At 32.3% G+C, this 19,267-nt stretch overlaps 1 protein-coding gene across 1 annotated transcript; it reads right to left on the bottom strand.

Annotated features, from left to right (window-relative positions):
* Positions 1–8,252: 8,252 nt before the first annotated feature.
* LOC132729235 (C3 and PZP-like alpha-2-macroglobulin domain-containing protein 8) lies at positions 8,253–18,994 on the bottom strand (the record flags this gene model as incomplete). Its single annotated transcript, XM_060714954.1, has 17 exons — positions 8,253–8,305; positions 8,679–8,786; positions 9,170–9,281; positions 9,833–9,992; positions 10,479–10,588; positions 11,104–11,199; positions 11,671–11,817; positions 12,266–12,480; positions 12,878–13,064; positions 13,584–13,661; positions 13,991–14,147; positions 14,700–14,781; positions 15,408–15,584; positions 16,390–16,645; positions 17,213–17,314; positions 17,653–17,766; positions 18,839–18,994. Coding segments are annotated over 16 exons (2,235 nt in total), but the record flags the coding sequence as incomplete, so codon positions are not given.
* Between the last annotated feature and the right edge of the window lie 273 nt (positions 18,995–19,267).

The raw sequence follows: 19,267 nt of genomic DNA, 5'->3' as shown, positions 1-19,267 counted from the left end.
AACAGTTCGTGCAGATGACGGGTTTTAAAACCTTGTGGTAAATTTCCAATTTTCTTAACTAATGTTATTTTAAAATGACGTTCGTAAATGTCATTTGGAGCATTAATTCAAACTGACGTTAGTAACCCCTCATTAAAGATGTTTTCAAGTGTGAACAAATCTACTTTTATTGGCGCATATGAAATATTTATTTATTTTTAAAAGGAACTGTTTGTCTTATTTGAAGGCCAAAAATCATTTTTTCGAATACTTAACTTTTAAATGGGTTTCAATATCATTTGTTATGACAGATAAATGCAAAATATGAACTTATGGATAAAAAAATCTGGTAAATAAAAGGAAACAACACAATTTATTTCAATCCACTTTGATTTCATCTTCAGCAAAAGATCCTTGAAGTATTGTGTTTTTAAACATTTTCATACTTAAAAGAGATGCAGCAAAGACCTTTAGTCCCCTTGATATTTCGATCAAGGTACATTATGCCTTTTCAATAGTCTTGAAATGTCAAGCATGAAGATACCAAAAATAAAAATGTTCCTGAGTAATGAAAATGATGGCATGTCTGAGGCAACTTGGGCATTTAAGATGACTGCTAAACCCATCAACATCTTGTCCCTTTTAAGTGATTTATTATTATGCCTAAAAATTAAGCTTACGAATAAACAAAAGCAGTGCTTGCTTTTTTCCCTTGTTTCAATGACATTATACAAAACATTTCATTTCCTGCAGATTATTCAATCTGGTGCTTTAAAACCATATAAAGCCCAAAAAATTATTTATTTTTTATTTCTGTACAGCTTTTCATTTATAGTTTTCCATTATAGTTTCCAAAATGTTTCTCTTTGGCCAATTACCTAACTAAATCCTTTGCTTATGTACATGTTGCGTTTTAGAAATTAGTATGAATATAATGTTTCAGTATATTGTAACTGCTTTGTTTATATTTGGTTACTTTTTGGACAGATACTTTTACATTCTGCACTATTTTCTTTGGATAATTAGGCATAAAACTGACTTTTAAAATCAATACCATTGTTTTCTCGTTTACGGCATACCCTTTCTTTTACTTGGGGACCATACGCCGCTTTTCATGGAATGGCACGGAATTCTCACATTGAAGGTTCCATGATAACCGCCATAAGAACACATCTACAGATGTTTTTAAATTCAATAATTCAATTGTTTGCCATTTTATGTTTAAATGATGAATAAGCTCAATTAAATCGAGCCTGCAACATTTTCAATTTGGCCGTTTTGTACATTGTTTAGGTATTCTTATTTGCTCTATTTTAAACATTATAACACTTGTAAAGATGGCAAAATTCAATTGCGTCTGGGGCATTATGTGCCTTTTATCATATTTCTGATGTCACTTATTCTAGCAACATTAAATATATTACTTTCCATTCTTTTATATCGTATCTTGATTTTAATTTACTTATCAAATAGAATAAACTGACATGTGTGTTTATATATACTATCAAATATTAAAATATTGAATTAGTAAAGAAACGCTTATTGAAATTTTGTTGTTTGATTTTCCGTAGTTGTACAACTAACATTTCTTTCGTTGTATTGATACTGTTTTATGTACGTAGAACTAATCTGTCCAAGCACTTTATTACATTTTGTACATGTTACATTTTCATATTGAAACCCCTAGAAATTCGATGACGGCTACTCTGTGGAAAATTTCAGAAAAAAATCCCAAATAGAAACAACAAAAAAAAGAAAAAAAAAGAAACAACAACAAACAACAACAAAAACAACAGAACAATAACAATAATTTAACAAGGGTGCCATAGTCACAAAATACGCCCGTTTACGAAAAAGCTTTAGATGGAGATGGGGGCATTATGGATAAGTGTTATCTAGCAAGCAAGTTTTTATTCTTGGCACTGTGTTGTTAAATGAACCTTAAAACAAATCAATAGGGAAGATATGCACAGAATGTGTGACCTTGACCTTGGTCGCAGGGACCTGAATTTCATGCACGGCACTCAACCTCACAATGATGAACATTTGTGCCAAATTATATTGAAATCCCTCTATGCATGTAGAAGTTTTGCTCCAGACAAGTGTTTTTCTATGAGCTCTAACTGTGACCTTCACCTTTGACCTAGAGACTTGGTTTATGTGCAGGGCACTACGTCTCATGGTGGTGAACAATTCTATAAAAGTAACATTAAAATTCCTCCATGCATGTAGAAAATATGCTCCGGACAACATCTGGATATTTAATCATCTCCAGTGACCTTGACCTTGCAAATATTAACCTAAATTAAATGTGTAACACCTGTAGTCATGATAGTTACCATTTGTGCTACAATCCATCAATAAATGATGACTAAATGGTCCCTATAACCATCTTCAAATTTTTATCTGAACTTTGACCTCTATGTGTAACCTTGACTTTGGTCGCAGGGATCTGAATTTTGCATGCGACACTCAGCCTCACAATGGTGAACATTTGTGCCAAGTTGTATTGAAAACCCCCTATGAATGTAGAAGTTTTGCTCCGGACAAGCGTTTTTCAATGAGCTCTAAGTGTGACCTTGACCTTTGACCTGGAGACCTGGATCATGCATGGAGCAATACATATCATGGTGGTGAACATTTCCATAAAGTATTATAAAAATTCTTCCATACATGTAGGAGATATGCTCCAGACAAAATCTGGATATTTCACCATCTTTTGTGACCTTGACCTTGCATATATTGACCTAAAGTACATGTGTCACAGCCGTAGCCATTATAATGACCATTTGTGTTACAATCCCTCAATAAATGATGATTAAATCGTCCCTATACACATCTTCATATTTTTATCTTTTTTTAAACGGGCGTATAAAAAGTACATGTAATTTAATAACTAAAAAATTCTGATTTAAGATTTTATTCTAGGGAAATACATTTCATTACAATTCTTAATCTTTGAATGAGCTGAACTGATATTTACTTGAAAATTAAAATATAATTAAATTTCTATGAGAAAGTATTTACATTTGATAAGGTAATTACTGTATGATCTTTATGAACAAATACCAAGTCTACAGAACACCATAGTTATCACAGTTAAGAATCTTGACCAATGAATGAAACATGTGTAAATAAATGTTACATTCTTTAGAACATACTCAAGTCCAAGAAAGAGGATTATTTCATGCCCTTTGATTAAATTCTATTTTTAGAATTGAAAGTGAAAATAGATCAAGGGAGTAATTGTGTAAGTCATTTATGAACAAAGTAATAACTTTGTTGTCTCCCTTTGATTAAATTCTATTTACAAAATCTGGATATTTCATCATCTTTAGTGACCTTGACCTTGTATATATTGACCTAAATTATATGTATCACAGCCATAGTCTTGATAATGACCATTTGTGTTACAATCCCTCAATAAATGATGACTAAATGGTCCATATACACATCTTCATATTTTTATCTGAACTTTGACCTCTATGTGTGACCTTGACCTTGGCCGCAAGGACCTGAATCTTGCACGCGACACTCCGCCTCACAATGGTGAACATTTGTGCCAAGTAATATTGAAATCCCTCTACACATGTGGAAGTTTTGCTCCGGACAAGCATTTTTCAATGAGCTCTAAGTGTGACCTTGACCTTTGACCTAGAGACCTGGTTCATGTGCGCGACACTGCTCCTCATAGTGGTGAACATTTATATGAAGTTTCATTAAAATCCCTCCATACATGTAGGAGATATGCTCCGGACAAAATTGGACGCCGCCCGCCCGCCCGCCCGCCCGCCGCCCGCCAGGGGCGTTCCCATAATACGTCCCGTTTTTCAAACGGGCGTATAAAAACCCGCTATCGCAAAACAAATATTTAGTCATGCTTTTGTCCGTTGGTCAAGACCACTAAAGCCATTGACGTGCACGTGGTGCGTACGTTACATTTTCACAGTGTACTATTCACTATTAACAAAGGACAAACATTCGCCTGTCAAAAAATCGTGTCAGTGAGGCAAAGATTTGCAAATAGATGACGGACTAAACAAACATGAAAAACCTTAAACTTGTTTTGTATCTTCAAGGAAAGGAAACCATTACTATTCAATACCATGTTTGAGAAATTGAGCAGGAATTCATGTATATAGATTTTACAATATAAGATATATAAACTTTGAAACAAATTAAAAGAAATGGGGGCAGCGGTTCTTCTTTATGAGCTAACCGTCACTGAAAGTGAGTATTTCACTCTTTTAGAATAATTTTTGGGTAGTATTCTTGCATTTTTTCCACAATGTCGAGGAATAATGTAACTCCCCCCCCCCCCAAAAAAAACAAAAAAACAACAACAAAAAACACACACACACAAATCCAAGCAAACAATCAAAACAACAAACAACACAAATTTGAAAACAATTTCGGCGTTAATTGCTAAATAGTTGAATTATTTGCATATGAAAATAACCTTAAATGAGGAAAACGTTACTTTCAATAGCCAGATAATTTAAAAAGTAGGACCATGAACCATTTTTTTTCTTAAAATGGTGTTTTTAATATGATTCTCACCCAAGCGTTGTACTCGTCCAAATATATTCCCGTATTGTTCAGGTCAATAAAAGAATTAAGAAATGGTTATTCAGTACTGAGGGCATCGTAGAATTAGAGTGACTGATCAGTCAGCCCGCAAACATTTAACCGACTGATACCTAAGACTGAGATCCGTTAAATGTTTGTAGCTGACTGGGAGGTCATTATAATGCTAGGGGGTCAAAAGTAAATTGTGCGCTGTCTCTTATATTATGCCGCAATTACCTTGCACATAATGGTAAAAGTGTATCGAGGACGGACATTATTGACTATTTTTAGTAAAATGTACTTACAGTCATATTATGATAAGAGGTGTTCAATAATATATAAACAAACTTACAAAATGTGTAATCAGGTTGTGTATACAAATTAAAGGAACTATTTAGGTTTAAAAAGTATTTATAACTATAATATTTCATTCCATACAATGCGATTAGTCAGATGGGTTCTGAAAGTGTTCCAGTATAACAAAAAAAATTAACACTGTTGTTTATTTTTTGTGGATCTGTTTCATTCATTAATTTCCTAAACGTAAACATATTTTTGTTTTGTTCATTAATTTGTGGTAAGAGTCGTTTACGTTTATTTTCAAAATAGATACATGAAACAATGTAATAAAATTCATCACATATGCCATTTGAGTGACAAAGACTACATTTTATTTCATTTCGAACAATACCTAACCACCTTCCTTTTACTATAGGGAGGAGATTGTAACACTAATATAAATAGAAATAAACAAATGTTTGTCTGACAGTAGACAAAGGTACGGTTCAAAGCAATGGTCAGTTTTGTACACTCTATAATTTAAGCATTTTGGCATTGAATCGACATCACTACGCCAGTTTTGTACCTATTGGATACACATTGATATATCAAGTAATTTAACAGTAAGCATTTTGAACCAGTAAACTTCTGATTTAACCAAATATAACTCATACCTGTTGCGTCAAAAATCCTCTTAACATTACCATTTGTACTCTTTACCATTTCTTACAAAATCTTCGTATACAAGCTTATAAATATTTGACGACAATTTTCTTGCTGAATTTTTGTTGACTAAGTCAAACCAATACTAGTAACCAGCAATTCTTTTTAATATAGTAATTGATAATGAGAGTCGCCCAAGTTCGCCATAAACCATAACTTGCGGTGTACATTTTTAACATGAAATATATATTAAATGGAATCTGTACGCTTTTTTTCTTTAAGCGGCATGTACGCATAGCCCCAAACTTCATATCCATAAGTTAAAATTGATAAAATTGCATGATCAAATTACTTCAACTGACAGTAAAATATGTAAATGTAGATTTCTTATTTTCTTATAAAAACCAAACATTTGCCCGTCTTGCTTGTTCAACAAGATGTTTCTTTGCAACTCTTAGAATAAACTACACTTAGGTTTTTAAACGTGTCTACGATCTCTAAAACGTGATTATCTACCGTGATATTCCTGTGTCTATTTCTTTTATCACCAAATACCATTACTTTTCTTTTATCAAAGTTTACATTTAATTTTCAGGTTTGACAATAATTTGAAAAGGTGTTCAACAAAAAAAGAATGGTAAAGTCAGCATATAACAAAACAACTAATTTCAAAAATATTTCAATGTTATTAATTTCTAGTATAATTGAAACATAACATGTAATTCTCTAAGTCATTAGGATACAGAAAAAATACCGGTGACAAACCCTGTAACAATAAAAAATGAAAATTTGCCATTAACAGATACACATAACTTGATTTCACCATACATGTTTTTTATTACATTCAAGATCTTCCCAGAAATATTATATTTGATAATTTTACACCAAACAACTGCTCTCTTGAAAAGCACAAAAAAATAGTTTTCTTATGTTTCAGGTAATATGTTAACATGTGGAGAATGAAATTATTATCAACAGTTGAACGATGCTTCCTAAGTCTAGCTTGGATTGAATTTAATAAATTATAACTTTCATGATAGTTTTTCAATCTTCCATTTACTATACTTGTAAATAATTTCCCTATATAACTAAACAATGTAACAGCTATATAGTTTTCAGGCATTTCAATGTTACCTTAATTTTTTATAGATTGAGATAATACATCCTGTCAACCAAGAATCTGTCAGAAAGTTCAGTGTTTAGAATACAGTTAAACAATTTGTGATAAAGTGGTATAAGTAAAGTACTGTTCCCCTTAATATATTTGTTAGTAACTTATCCAGACCAAACGCCTTACCATTTTTAACTTTTGCCATTGCTTTTTGCATCTCAGATATTGTTATGCTGTCATTAAGCCCATAATCAAAATCAATAGTTTGAAAATCTGTTTCTGGGTTGTCATTTGCATCTACAGTATCTGAATTAAGCTGTCTATAAAAATCATAAAATGCAGAAATATCAAAATGTATACAGCAATGTTCTCCTTAACATACATGCTTTAACAAGAAATTTTAGTATTTTGTTCTCACTGTCGGGTACGTAACACGGTGCAGATTTTCCGTGATACAGTGCTTCCATCCAATATGGAGGGAGGTAAACAACAAGAAGGTACATGTCATTTTCTTTTCTATGTTTTTAGAAACATCCGTTTTATATAGTAAAAGAAGATTAGTTGCATATAACGTGGAATAAATTCACTATAAGATCAATAAGTTCACAATGTATGTTACATATGATATATATGATTTTTTTACTAAAAACGTTTGTAAATAAATGTACATGAAATTCAAACCGAGCGAAGTGCTAAATGTTTGAGTCAATCTCCGTACAAGAGACATTTATATTGAAGTGCAATTTCAACATTTTTTCTGTCAATTTTGTTTATTCGAAATTTGTGTACTTTCTGTTTTGTCTCGACAACAGTGCAGACACTTAGCAACGGTACGGACTTTCCGTAAGAAATAAAATGGTGAACCTGATAGTGGTTCTGGTGATTTTTAAAAAGAAATACTATTTTTTCTGTGTTTGTCATGCTGTTATATACATCATTTATAATTATATTATTAAATGTCATTTATCTTATATCATTATCATTTTCAATACATGTATTTGATTCATTAAACAATGACAAAATTATCATCTATTGAAAGAAGTACGATTTTATCATCGTCATCATTATCCACCGTAAGCATAATCTTGAGTCTCGCCTTGTACAGAAAGTAGTGTTTATTGGTGTATGTTAACGTTAATATTACAGTAATGTACATGTATACTGAAGTACTGCTGAGCTGACATTGTGTGGCGACCGCAAGAGTCACCTCGCATATATTCTAGGACCCTATATGTCCAGTTTCTTTTGTGACACTGTTGATAAGTTAAAGATATTTTTGGGTGCCACAAACACTTTTGTTTTGGAGACAATTCAACAATTATTAACAGTAAAATCATCAAACGGAATATAACTATAGTCTGTTGGTGTTATATTAAGTTCAAACAAAGAGCAAACGTTTAAAATGCGACCTCTTTTAATAATTTCAACCAAGAACAAAGTCACTTAAACAAGATAACTAGTTCATTGTAGGAGACTGGATCATGGCTGGAAAGAGAAACCTATTAAAACCTGGAAGTGCTATAGCCTTGTACTATTTTCCAACTTCAATTTCATTGTACCGAACACTAATGGTAACAAATACAATAAAATCATCCATACTTTGCATTCTCGTTTATTTTATCTTGTTTTTATTTTATTTATCACAGATGTAATAATAAAGCGAAAGTTTCAAATTCTTCTAATAAATGTTGTCCGGAATGCATCCTGAAATAAAAAACAGAAAAAAACATATTATCATATTTGTAATTACGTAAATTGTTAAATATAAGGAACAAAGATCATGCGTAGCTTAATTCTTATTTTGGATTACATTATCACTTATGTGACAATTGCTAAACCTTTTAAGATTTCCTTTCCAAAGCCATCCGAAGCCATTCAAAGTAATTTTACGTCTGCATTCTCAAATTATTTGAAAAAATAAAAGACAACCAGGCCCCGAGCCTATTGCTTTCTTATACGAAAAATCCTCTCTCCGGTCTAGATTCAAACACAGAGCTGCGAGAAAGATCAGCAGCTTTTAATTTAAAGCCCCATTTTCTAAAAAAAAAATTAAATTAATTCAATTTATCACACATACCTTACAATCAGTTCTGATATATTTATGGACATCCACAAGAACTACAAATGTCACAGTAAGAGGAGTCCCTCAGCAGTTGCGACTCGAAGAAGACAAGAGCACGATTATCTAAGGAAATAAAAAAAGAAAACAGTAAATGAAAGTATTTTTAAGAGGATATTATATATCTAGGTGATATTTAGGAAAACAAAATAAGAACACAAGAATGGCACGGACCGTAAAGCATGTAAAAATAATGATTTCACTAAATTAAGAATAATGGGAATGGATAAAGGAAATTAATGAATAAAAGAATGAATCAATGAATGAGTGATAATAGTGAGTGAGTGAGTGAGTGAGTGAGTGAGTGAGTGAGTGAGTGAGTGAGTGAGTGAGTGAGTGAGTGAGTGAGTGAGTGAGTGAGTGAGTGAGTGAGTGAGTGAGTGAGTGAGTGAGTGGACTAACCAATATTATTGTCCTTAAAAATATGAAAAGAGACCAAGATATATTACCTGGTTCGTAGTAGTCAAATACCCGGATGGCAGCAGGTTTGGTTTTGGCAACAAGATCTGTTCTGATCAGTTCTACAGTGGCACATGTTTGTGGATATACGTTTGGCAAGATCTGGAAATGATGTAACAATTATAAAAGATATACATGTATGGGATATCAACTTAATGGCATATTAATAAGTTATGCCTGGAAACAGTGGAATAACAACCAAGTTCAACGTTTATTGGAAGACAGCAAAAACTCGTTCGTCATTGGTCAATAATTCCATCAACCTATCAACAAATCTGAGATGAATTCTACCCTTAAACAATAAAACAACTATGTTTGGACATTTGGAGACCTATACTTATTAACAAATGCAATAAGCTGAGAGCTATGTTAGTTTACTAAAAATATATGATTGTTTTGTTCTCATATATAAAATCCGTGTATATAGTAGGGAAAAAAATCTTGAAAAGGGTAATGCCTCGGAAGCAGTGAAACAACAGTATTATATGAAAATTGCACACTCGGTGCAAAAGTGCAACATCTCTCACGCTCCCTAGCACCGGCTTAAGCGGTTTTTAATCATCAACACTAACAATGATCCAGAAGGACCAGAAACATATAACAGCACTGTGGTGTAGTACCGTGTTTGTGATTGAAAATATATAAAGTCTCACCTGATCATAGTAAAGGACAACGGTTTTCTCGTCTCTGATTTCAGATTTTCTGACTTTGTCAAGGTGCGTATCTGGACTCTCCAAATCAGCCGAGAAACCGGAAGGAAGGTCTATCTCTATGACAGCCATGCCAGGGTTGACGAAACGCTGTGGCAAGTATCTAGAACGAAAATCCTAAGCGATGATAATAAATTGTGTAACAGGTAAAATGGAAGTCTAAACGAACGCCCAACACGGCAAAATATTGCAAATTTAATTAATTGGTTTCTTAACTGCGTCTTCGCAGAAAAAGAGTACATCTAACCATTGCTGCTCAGTTTTTGCATTTTTATGTACTGAATACTGAAGTTACTGAATACTGAAATTGTGCTCTTCTGTTTATGTTTATTAGCCCGGGTAATTGGATCAGCGTTGTTTATTGAAAAGTATACATGTATGCCGTAATGTTTCATTTGCAGTATATTTCGCCTTTTTCGTATTTGAGCAAAGTAGCAAGATATTAATAAATTCATGTAAGAAGTAGTATAAATATATGAAATATACTAACTATGGTATTTTTGTTATTATCACATGCATAAAAAATCCTTTATCTCATATAAGATATTAATGTAAAATCCTTTATAAATGACAGATGGAGTTAAGTTACCTTGCACATGTTTTCACAACAATTGACCGGATTGTTTCCCTCAAAATTGTTGTTGTAATGTTGAAAGCGGGAAGAGAAACTTCAGTCTCTACATTGAATGATACAGACACCTTAAGTTGAAAACAGAAATAATTCTTACACAAGAACAGACAGTAAAATAGAGAAAATAAGAATCCCTAAAGAAAGTCCAACACAACAGAACTGAAAATGTTGCAGGCTCGGTTTGATTGATAGTAAGATGACACCGCGTCGGATTCTTCTGAACAGCAATTGATCATAACTTAATATAGCAATACATACAATGATAATTATTTTTTGAATACTTCAGTAAAAGTACTGGATTAGTATGATTTTAACAAACTGTCCCATGATGACCTATGACCTAAATAAGTGAACATTTTCAGTGGTTTGAGAGACAGAGCATGCTTACAAACCCTCACCCTAGAATTGCTATGTAACCAAAGACCAATAATTAATAAAAAAAAGTATTATCTTTGTTCATTTTCTAATAAAAAGATTCCAGCTTATTCTACTGGTATAGAGAGGACAAAGAATCTTTTTACATTCTGTTTAGTGGTTGAATTCTATGATAAAATTACTTTTTACTTGTTTTAGATAAACTTACCTGTACCAGGGCCGAGCCTGTTCCATGACCTTGGAGAGAAACAGCGGGTGGGTGGTTGAAGCTGTTGTTAGAATGGGCAATTGCAGTGTTTGGTATCTGTTTAAAAAACATATTGTTGGTCATTTCGTGTGTTTCAAAAATTTACTTTTAAATCACACCAACATCATTGTGGTGATATGGCAACTTGTATTTTCTATTATAGTACCATTACAACTCTCGCGTTCATAAATGTTTACGTATCTACTGGGTAGTCGTTTGTGAATATTTTATCATTATGACACAAATAGCACAAGATATAATATACTAAACATAGCATGCTTTCAATTCTGGCATATATTAAGTATATAGTAAACTTCACTTATAACGATATACCGCTTATAATGATATACCGCCTATAACGATGCTGTTGCCGCGATCCCGACTCCTGTTTTCAAAATGATTGCCTCTCGGATATAAATTCGGCGGTTCCCTGAATATCGCTATAAGCGGAGTTTACTGCAGTACGTTATCATTTAGGAATAAATTCAGAGTTCTTTTAATGCGTTATAAACTCAATTAAATACTTACATCGAGTAATTTTAGGACCATTGCATCGTTTTTGCCTATATGTATGTTCTTATGAAAGCTGCCTGACTCGACATCAATTGTGAGATCAAGTATATCCTTGAAAACAGATCCATATTCCGACATGGCCTGAAGTCCAAGGACCGTGTCCTGAAAAAATGTGTCAAACATTTTGATAATAATAAGACCTAATTAGAATTAACGTCAAATCTATATAACCTCAGATAGATTACTGCATGATGACAGTTTCAATAAACACTGTCTTGTCAACATAATAATTTTTTATTTCCATTCCGTCGAGAGAGTTGAATATTGCTACCATTTTCTAAACATTGAGGAAACCATCCACAAAGTTTAATATACCTACAGTTAGCTTTTTAATGTACGAAACTGATCCATAACCAACATCATGTCGTTGATAAGTAAACATTCTTCCTTTACGTCGACATCTCCATCCTTTTGCTTATTTGTGTGTTTTGATTTGCGTTCCGATGTAAAAGTGTTTGTTTGAACCGGCTTACGAATATAACGTTGAGTTAAATGTACTGACTTACAATTGTTGATATACAGTTCAATTTAAACATGCATGTTGTGTTACCTGTGTGGATCTAAATCCACCCCTAGAGTTCCTTTGCGAGATAAGCCATTGTAGAATGGGAAAGCCTGTCTGAAGCTGCCTGCTGTCAATAAGGTATAATAACGCATACGAGGCAACCTCTATCTCTAATGGTGGACTCTGATAATAATTCATCTCCCAGCCCGATATATATAAATGTGGTTGACTGCGTGCCACGGCCCAATGCATTTTTCCATCTGTAAGAAAAGTCAGATGTGTTTGCTAAATATTCTATAATTTGTGTTTAGAATATTGCTCCGTACAGCAACTGTTCTTTTCTGTATTTCCTTTTCTAGTTGTTGCTGGAATACACAACTCTTTAAAAAAATTGTCTTTGTAGATAAAGTTTTGATATGTTAACAGCAAAAAAAGAAATCTTAAATTTTTCTTTCTGAAATTTGTTTGATATAGATTACCCGTTAAAGCTTGTCAACTTACGTACAGTACGTTAATATTTCCATGTGCTTTCAAATTTGTTACAGAGTATTTAAAATGAACAGCTGTTTTGTTGCTCCAGAACATATGGACGCTTTTTAAATATTAATTATAACGTATGCCGACTCTTTCACGAAATTGCAATGTCATTTTATTTACCTTGAGTTTTTACAGCGAGTTTCTCGAGTTTAGTGTACGCTTTGTAAGCGTGTATACTTCCGGTTTTACTCAGGGCATAGCTTATTATAGCTAGGTCGTAATCATCGGTGACTTTGTCCCTCAGAATTAAATTCTCCAGATATCTACGCGCCTTCGATACCATATTTGCGTAGTTGAAATAGGTTTTCTACAATAGAGACAGTTAAATTTCTTATAAACAAAGACGAGACAAGTTTTTCAATGTATGACCCGAAGTTCTAAACTGTAATTATACAAAATATGATTGCATGCAGTGTTACGACTGATATTGCAAGTGAAATGAAAATACTTTGACAGCAATGTAATGCTATAAGAAAAGTTAGGCCATGAAAGGCACGCTCATTTGTTTCATATTTTGCTTTGTTCAATTTCATATTTATTTTATTTTATGTCAAAATTGCACCTTTTACACACATAATAAGTTTTTGTACTTGGCAACCGAATCATTTTCTTTAAAAAAGCAAACGCACAAAAAACTAGGATTTGAACCTTTTTATGAAGAAAAAAGAAACAAAAAGAAGAAAAAACTCAGATTTCAACCAAAATACACAAAAGTGGTTGAAATCAAACGACATTGTTCTCTGGGGACCAAATAATATTTTATAACCCTATCAATGTATTAATTTGAAAATATAACATAGTAAAAAGAAAGAACAAGTGTAATTACGTCCTGAAGAACAAATTCTGCGTCAGCAAGAGCTATCAACACAAAAGCCGAGAGGCTATATCCATTGCTCGATCCTCCCTAAAAGCATTCGGTAATGAATAAATCAAGTAGAATGTAAAATTCAATTAAAATAATACGGTAATGAATGATTCAAATATAATGTAAAATTCAATTAAAATCAATTACGGTTATGAATAAATCAAATAGAAAGTGAGATTAAATTAAAATCATACGGTAATGAATAAGTAAAATTTAATGTAAAATTGAATAAAAATCATACGGATATGAATAAATCAAATAGAATGTTTAATTCAATTAAAATCATATACTAATGAAGAAATCAAATAGATTGTTTTGTTTTAATTCATTGAACATACAAATTTTATTGAGAATAAACAAACTCAAACCTTGAGATTTGTTGCGTGCACACTTCCCTTTGATTGGAAGGAGCCGTCGTAATTTTGGTAACGGTGTATCCACGAAGCGGCTCGGATAAGTACAGAATCCGACACGTATATGTAATCGCTGGCTTGATAGAATGATTTCAACACAAATGCTGTCAACCTGAAAAAAGTAAGGCTCTTTATTCCATTGAAGTTGAAAAAAGTATACAGTAGTTTTATCATCTGAAACTCGAAATGATATCTTAAAGGTAAATATATTTTATTTCACATCTTATTTAAATATAACCAATAAAATTTCAGCATTTGTGCTAAGTTTTATTCCAATAGAAAAACATTATAGGGTCCAATCTTTTCAATTAAGCCTCATTTCCCAAATCCATATCGAATGCATATTGCTCCCATGTAGTCCTGTTTTTGTGGGGTTTTTTTTCATGGTAAAACATGTCAAAAGTGAAAAATGTGAAAAAAGTTAAATAAAAAGGACTGAAAACGTTACTGATTCTATTTGACTCATACACACCTGCAAAACCTCTATCAGATTCGGCTAGTCTCGCCTCGTCCAACACAGGTTTGACAGCATATTGTACTCGACAGTGTATAATAAGCTCATAATGTTACATGCTTTGACCTCACTGATCCAGTGCGCAGTGTACTAAATTTTTGTTTTTTTTCATACTAAATTTGGTACATTTTAATATTATTAGTAACATACCACATGCTCCCCATGCGGTCCCTTTGTCCCCATATGCTAAACGAGCCATCATTACGCTGAAACGTCAGCTCACGTTGGTACCCTATAATAATAATAATCATTACTATTTCATTATTGACTTTAATTGAAAATAAACACCCTATTACATTAACATATAAGTAGTTATATTTTAATATTTTGCAAAGTATATCAAATGTATTAAAAAAATATCGTAAACATGAACAAAAGACTTTGTTCATGTTGTAGCGTTATGTCTGTAAAGAAGAAAATTGAGCTTGTCACATCACTTTGTATTATTCAATTCAAGATAAAATTTAATCATAACTTAAATTATTCATAAAAGAGATTTACATAATAGGTTCACTTTACATTATATGATATACAAATAAAATATCACTTTACATTATACGATTTACAAATAAAATATCACTTTACATTAGATGATATACAAATAAAATATCACTTTACATTATATGATATACAAATAAAATATATGTTAGTGCACAGCGTCACTTTACAATATAGTGTAAAATTAAAATAACAATTTAGAAAGACGTTTTACTTGTTACATCAATTAACGTGATATAATATATATTTCTAAATGATAATATAAAATAAAACTGTATGATTTTCATAAATATATTTTTTCAACCATTTTGAAAGAAATTGTTCAGTAGACCAGTGGAACTTTCGCATTTTATTCTATACCTTTATACATGTAATCTAAGGTCATTTCTGCAACATCTTGTGTCAACTTGTTTGTCTTTTTTAAATAATTGTAGACGAAAACATCCGGTGCAAGACTGGTCATCGTCTGCTCCCCACATCCGGTTGGCATTCTTAGTAAACTCTTAAGGTTCTTTATGGTGGGCCCCATTGTATCGCCTGTTAAATATTAATAACTAAATTTAATCTAGTCTTTTACGCTGTACTAAAATAACAAAAGTATTTTAGCTATTATTTTTCATAAATATGTTTCAAAGTTGATATTATGTTAAGATTAAAGATTAAATATGCATATTGAATGTGTATACCATGGACAACGTTCTCTTTTGTCAAGAAAATAAATAAATAAATAAATAAAGAAATAATGGCAAAGATTTTCAAGAAATACAAAATAAATGCATTGCGTCACTTTACACGCAATTATCCAGTTCAAATGATGGTATTCTCCAAAAAGGGAGGTAACTCATTTTGTAGTTCGCACGTAAGTGTTATTTAAAATCCTACGGTCCAACCAACCAAATGTCATTATATAAATAGCATTTCCAAAAAGGGAGGTAACTTAGTTTGTAATTCACACATATCATTTAAAATCCTACGATCTAATCAATCAAAAATCACTATGTAAATATCAGCACATAAGTGTCAATTCAAAATCCTACAATCCAACCAACCAAAAATCACTACATGGCTAGCTTTATCTTTTATTAAATGTATATTTGACATAATTTCATTTTCAACACTTTATTCAAAATACAAAGATTGAGCCAGCTCATTAACAGTATAGAACCTTGTCAGACTGCACATATGTGCTGACTATCCTTGTTCTTTACTATTGGCAGAGTATAATATCACTTCCAGCAAGTTAAATTTGTGACTTAAACTACAAATGATATTTAAACTACATTCGAACTGATTACGTTGCAATCGTGTGTAAATAAGTTTAAATATCGTTTTATAATCGTACCTATTGCAGATATTTGGACTTTCTGCGAATCAGCAACAAAAGTTGGCGGGAAACTAAGTGGTACGTTAACTGATGTGTGCTCATTTATTATCATTGGAACGTTAAAATGCATCGTTTTTCCTTCAGCTTCTACGATCAGTTCTCGCTTCACTCTATCAGCGGAGAATTGTGTTTGTGCCTTCACTGTGATGGTAGCAACGCCAATGATGTCTGCGACAACGGGAATAAACACTGATCCCGCCTGACCGGCTTCAATCTGTTTCCATGGAGACACGTGTATAATAATTATCATGTTATATTTTTTTGAAGGAAATATACCTTTACTAACGTTTAAGATTGCAAATAAGAACGTATGCAAAATAAACCAAGAAAATCCATTAAGTTTATGAGTGTGATTTTTTTTAAATTTTAAATCAGCAACATAAATCGACGAATGTTATACATTGTAACAGAAAATTATTTTACTTAGTTTATTTCTGAAAATGGGTAATGTTTCGTATCTAACACAAAGAGACAGTATAAAACTTTTTAAAAGTAGCATTATTTTAGTTCATATGGTATAGGCAAAGTTAAAGAAAGTTTCATTTATTAATCAATTAATAAGAAATAAAAAGCCGAATAAATTATTTAAAGACGTAAAATATATACATGTATACTATATGTCCAGAAAACAGTCTTTGGTGAATTAGTTTACAAATTTAACACATACAAATACGTACCAACCCGTCAAGACAGCTTACAAATAAACGAGGTTGTATGTAACTAAGGGTGATACACACGGATAAATTAAATTAGACTATATAAGTTTTTAAAGGGTACTTACATGTATTTGTTTCACAACCTCGGTCGAGTTGAGTGTAACGTGTGCGTTTGAATCGTTAAAAATCACCTTGAAGTCTGCTGATTTCTCCAGAGTAACCACAACCTAAATAATAACATATCGATGTTAACGTATGCACAAAATAAAAGCTATATAGTATTAAAAAATAAAATGAAAGCATCTTTTTGTGAAAGAAAACACAAAATATGTATATTCAACCTTACAACAAAACATAACGCGCTGATATCAGTGCGTTAAACCTGAGATTGATGGAATCAGCTTAGAGTCCACTTAAAAATTTTAATATCATGAAAAAACATAGCCACTTTAATGCGGACTATATGCTTCTGTATATGTTTATGCCTTAAATCAGCACATAAGACCTATATCAAAATATTATCAGATGAAAAATAAATCTTGTTTTTTTTCTTCTGGAAACTTACGTCAAGATCTTGTCCCATGTAGTTGAAGACGTTGGCCTGTAGCACAACTTGTTCACCTCTGATGACAGAATAGGGAAGATTAAGGCTGATAAAAAATGGCCGGAAAGTGGTGAACTAAAAGATGAAAATTGAACTACATATATAATTATGTTATTCATATGTTACTAGATATTCACAAAGATTACCCAATAAAATAGCCAAATATGATAGCCCACAAGAAGGCAAACAAAATAGGTTTAACTTACAAGATAAATTAAAAGAGAGCCAAAAAGATAGTCAATAAGAAAATTAACACAGAAGATTTCAGGATTAGCTTACAAAAGAGTCAATAAGATGGTAAGAATGGAATCTAACATAAAAGCTTAAAGGATAGATTACAAGCGAGCGAATAAGATAGTCAATAAGAAAACTAACACACAAAATTAAAGGATAAGCTTACCAAAGAGTCAATAAGATGGAAAAAATGAAATCTAACACAAAAGCTTAAAGGATAGATTACAAGAGCGCCAATAACATAGTCAATAAGAAAACTAACACACAAAATTAAATGTTACAAAAGAGTCAATAAGATGGAAAAAATGAAATCTAACACAAAAACTTTTAAGGATAGATTACAAGAGCGCCAATAATATAGACTATAAGAAAACACAAAAGCTTAAAAAAGCTGACAAGAGCGTCAATACATTACCGGTAGCTTATAAAAGCTTCTCAGATAGCATAAAAGAGGGCCCATAAGATAGTCTTTCATAAAGCTAACATAGTAAGTAGCCTGAAAGACATCTTACAAGAGACCAATTAAGCACTCGTATCTTTTAAAATAGCTTATAATATAGCTTAAAGGCAGTTCGTATGAAGGCTAATAAAATAACTTGCTAAACATTTACTAACTATCCAACACGATCGTCTTTCAGAATGAAGGTTAACTCAATACATTTGTATCTGAAAGATAGCTCGTTTGCAATGTATCTCACAGGCTAGCTTACAGGAAAACCACGACGGTTCCAAGCAAAATTAGACAGGTTACTTCAAAAGTAAGTAAAGAGACATCTTTCTTCTGATGCTCTCTGATTTGAAAACATTTTTTTGTCTATATACCTTCCTCTAAATGTCTGTCGACGTTTGGGCGGAGAAGGAATGTCTATTAAACAAAATGTTGTAGTTAAAGCCAACATATACACCGTCATACCTTTGTTGCACCATCAGTGACGCCCAATCCGGAATGTTTGTTGACAGAGAAGGCTGTTGAATACCAGGAGGTTATCGTGTCAGGTACAGATGTTGTCAAGATGGCATTGCCACTAGAGCTGAGAATGTAAAATTTTGAATAATTCTTAAGAGATAAGAATTAAAAAAATTGTAATGCCTTGCTGTATAATAATACACGGTTCGGTGCAAGGTTTAAGTTTACATGTGCAATAATATGATCATGAAGGCTGTATTGACGTCGAATTTGACGTGAAGTGATGTGATAACATTAAAATGTTTGTCCAGTTTATATAATTATCTTGCAGTTATCCACTCAACATCCCACTTCTGGCCCCGAGGCCATAAATTTTTTAAAAAATCTCAACTCATAGCTTAGGTCCGTGCTCCGAGTCACAAGTAAGTGGAGATT

Source organism: Ruditapes philippinarum, unplaced genomic scaffold, assembly GCF_026571515.1.
Source record: "Ruditapes philippinarum isolate M1 unplaced genomic scaffold, ASM2657151v2 ctg5737_1_1_1_1, whole genome shotgun sequence".
Taxonomy (NCBI): domain Eukaryota; kingdom Metazoa; phylum Mollusca; class Bivalvia; order Venerida; family Veneridae; genus Ruditapes; species Ruditapes philippinarum.
Note: the sequence above shows the minus strand (reverse complement) of the source record. Positions and strands in the feature narration are given on the sequence as shown.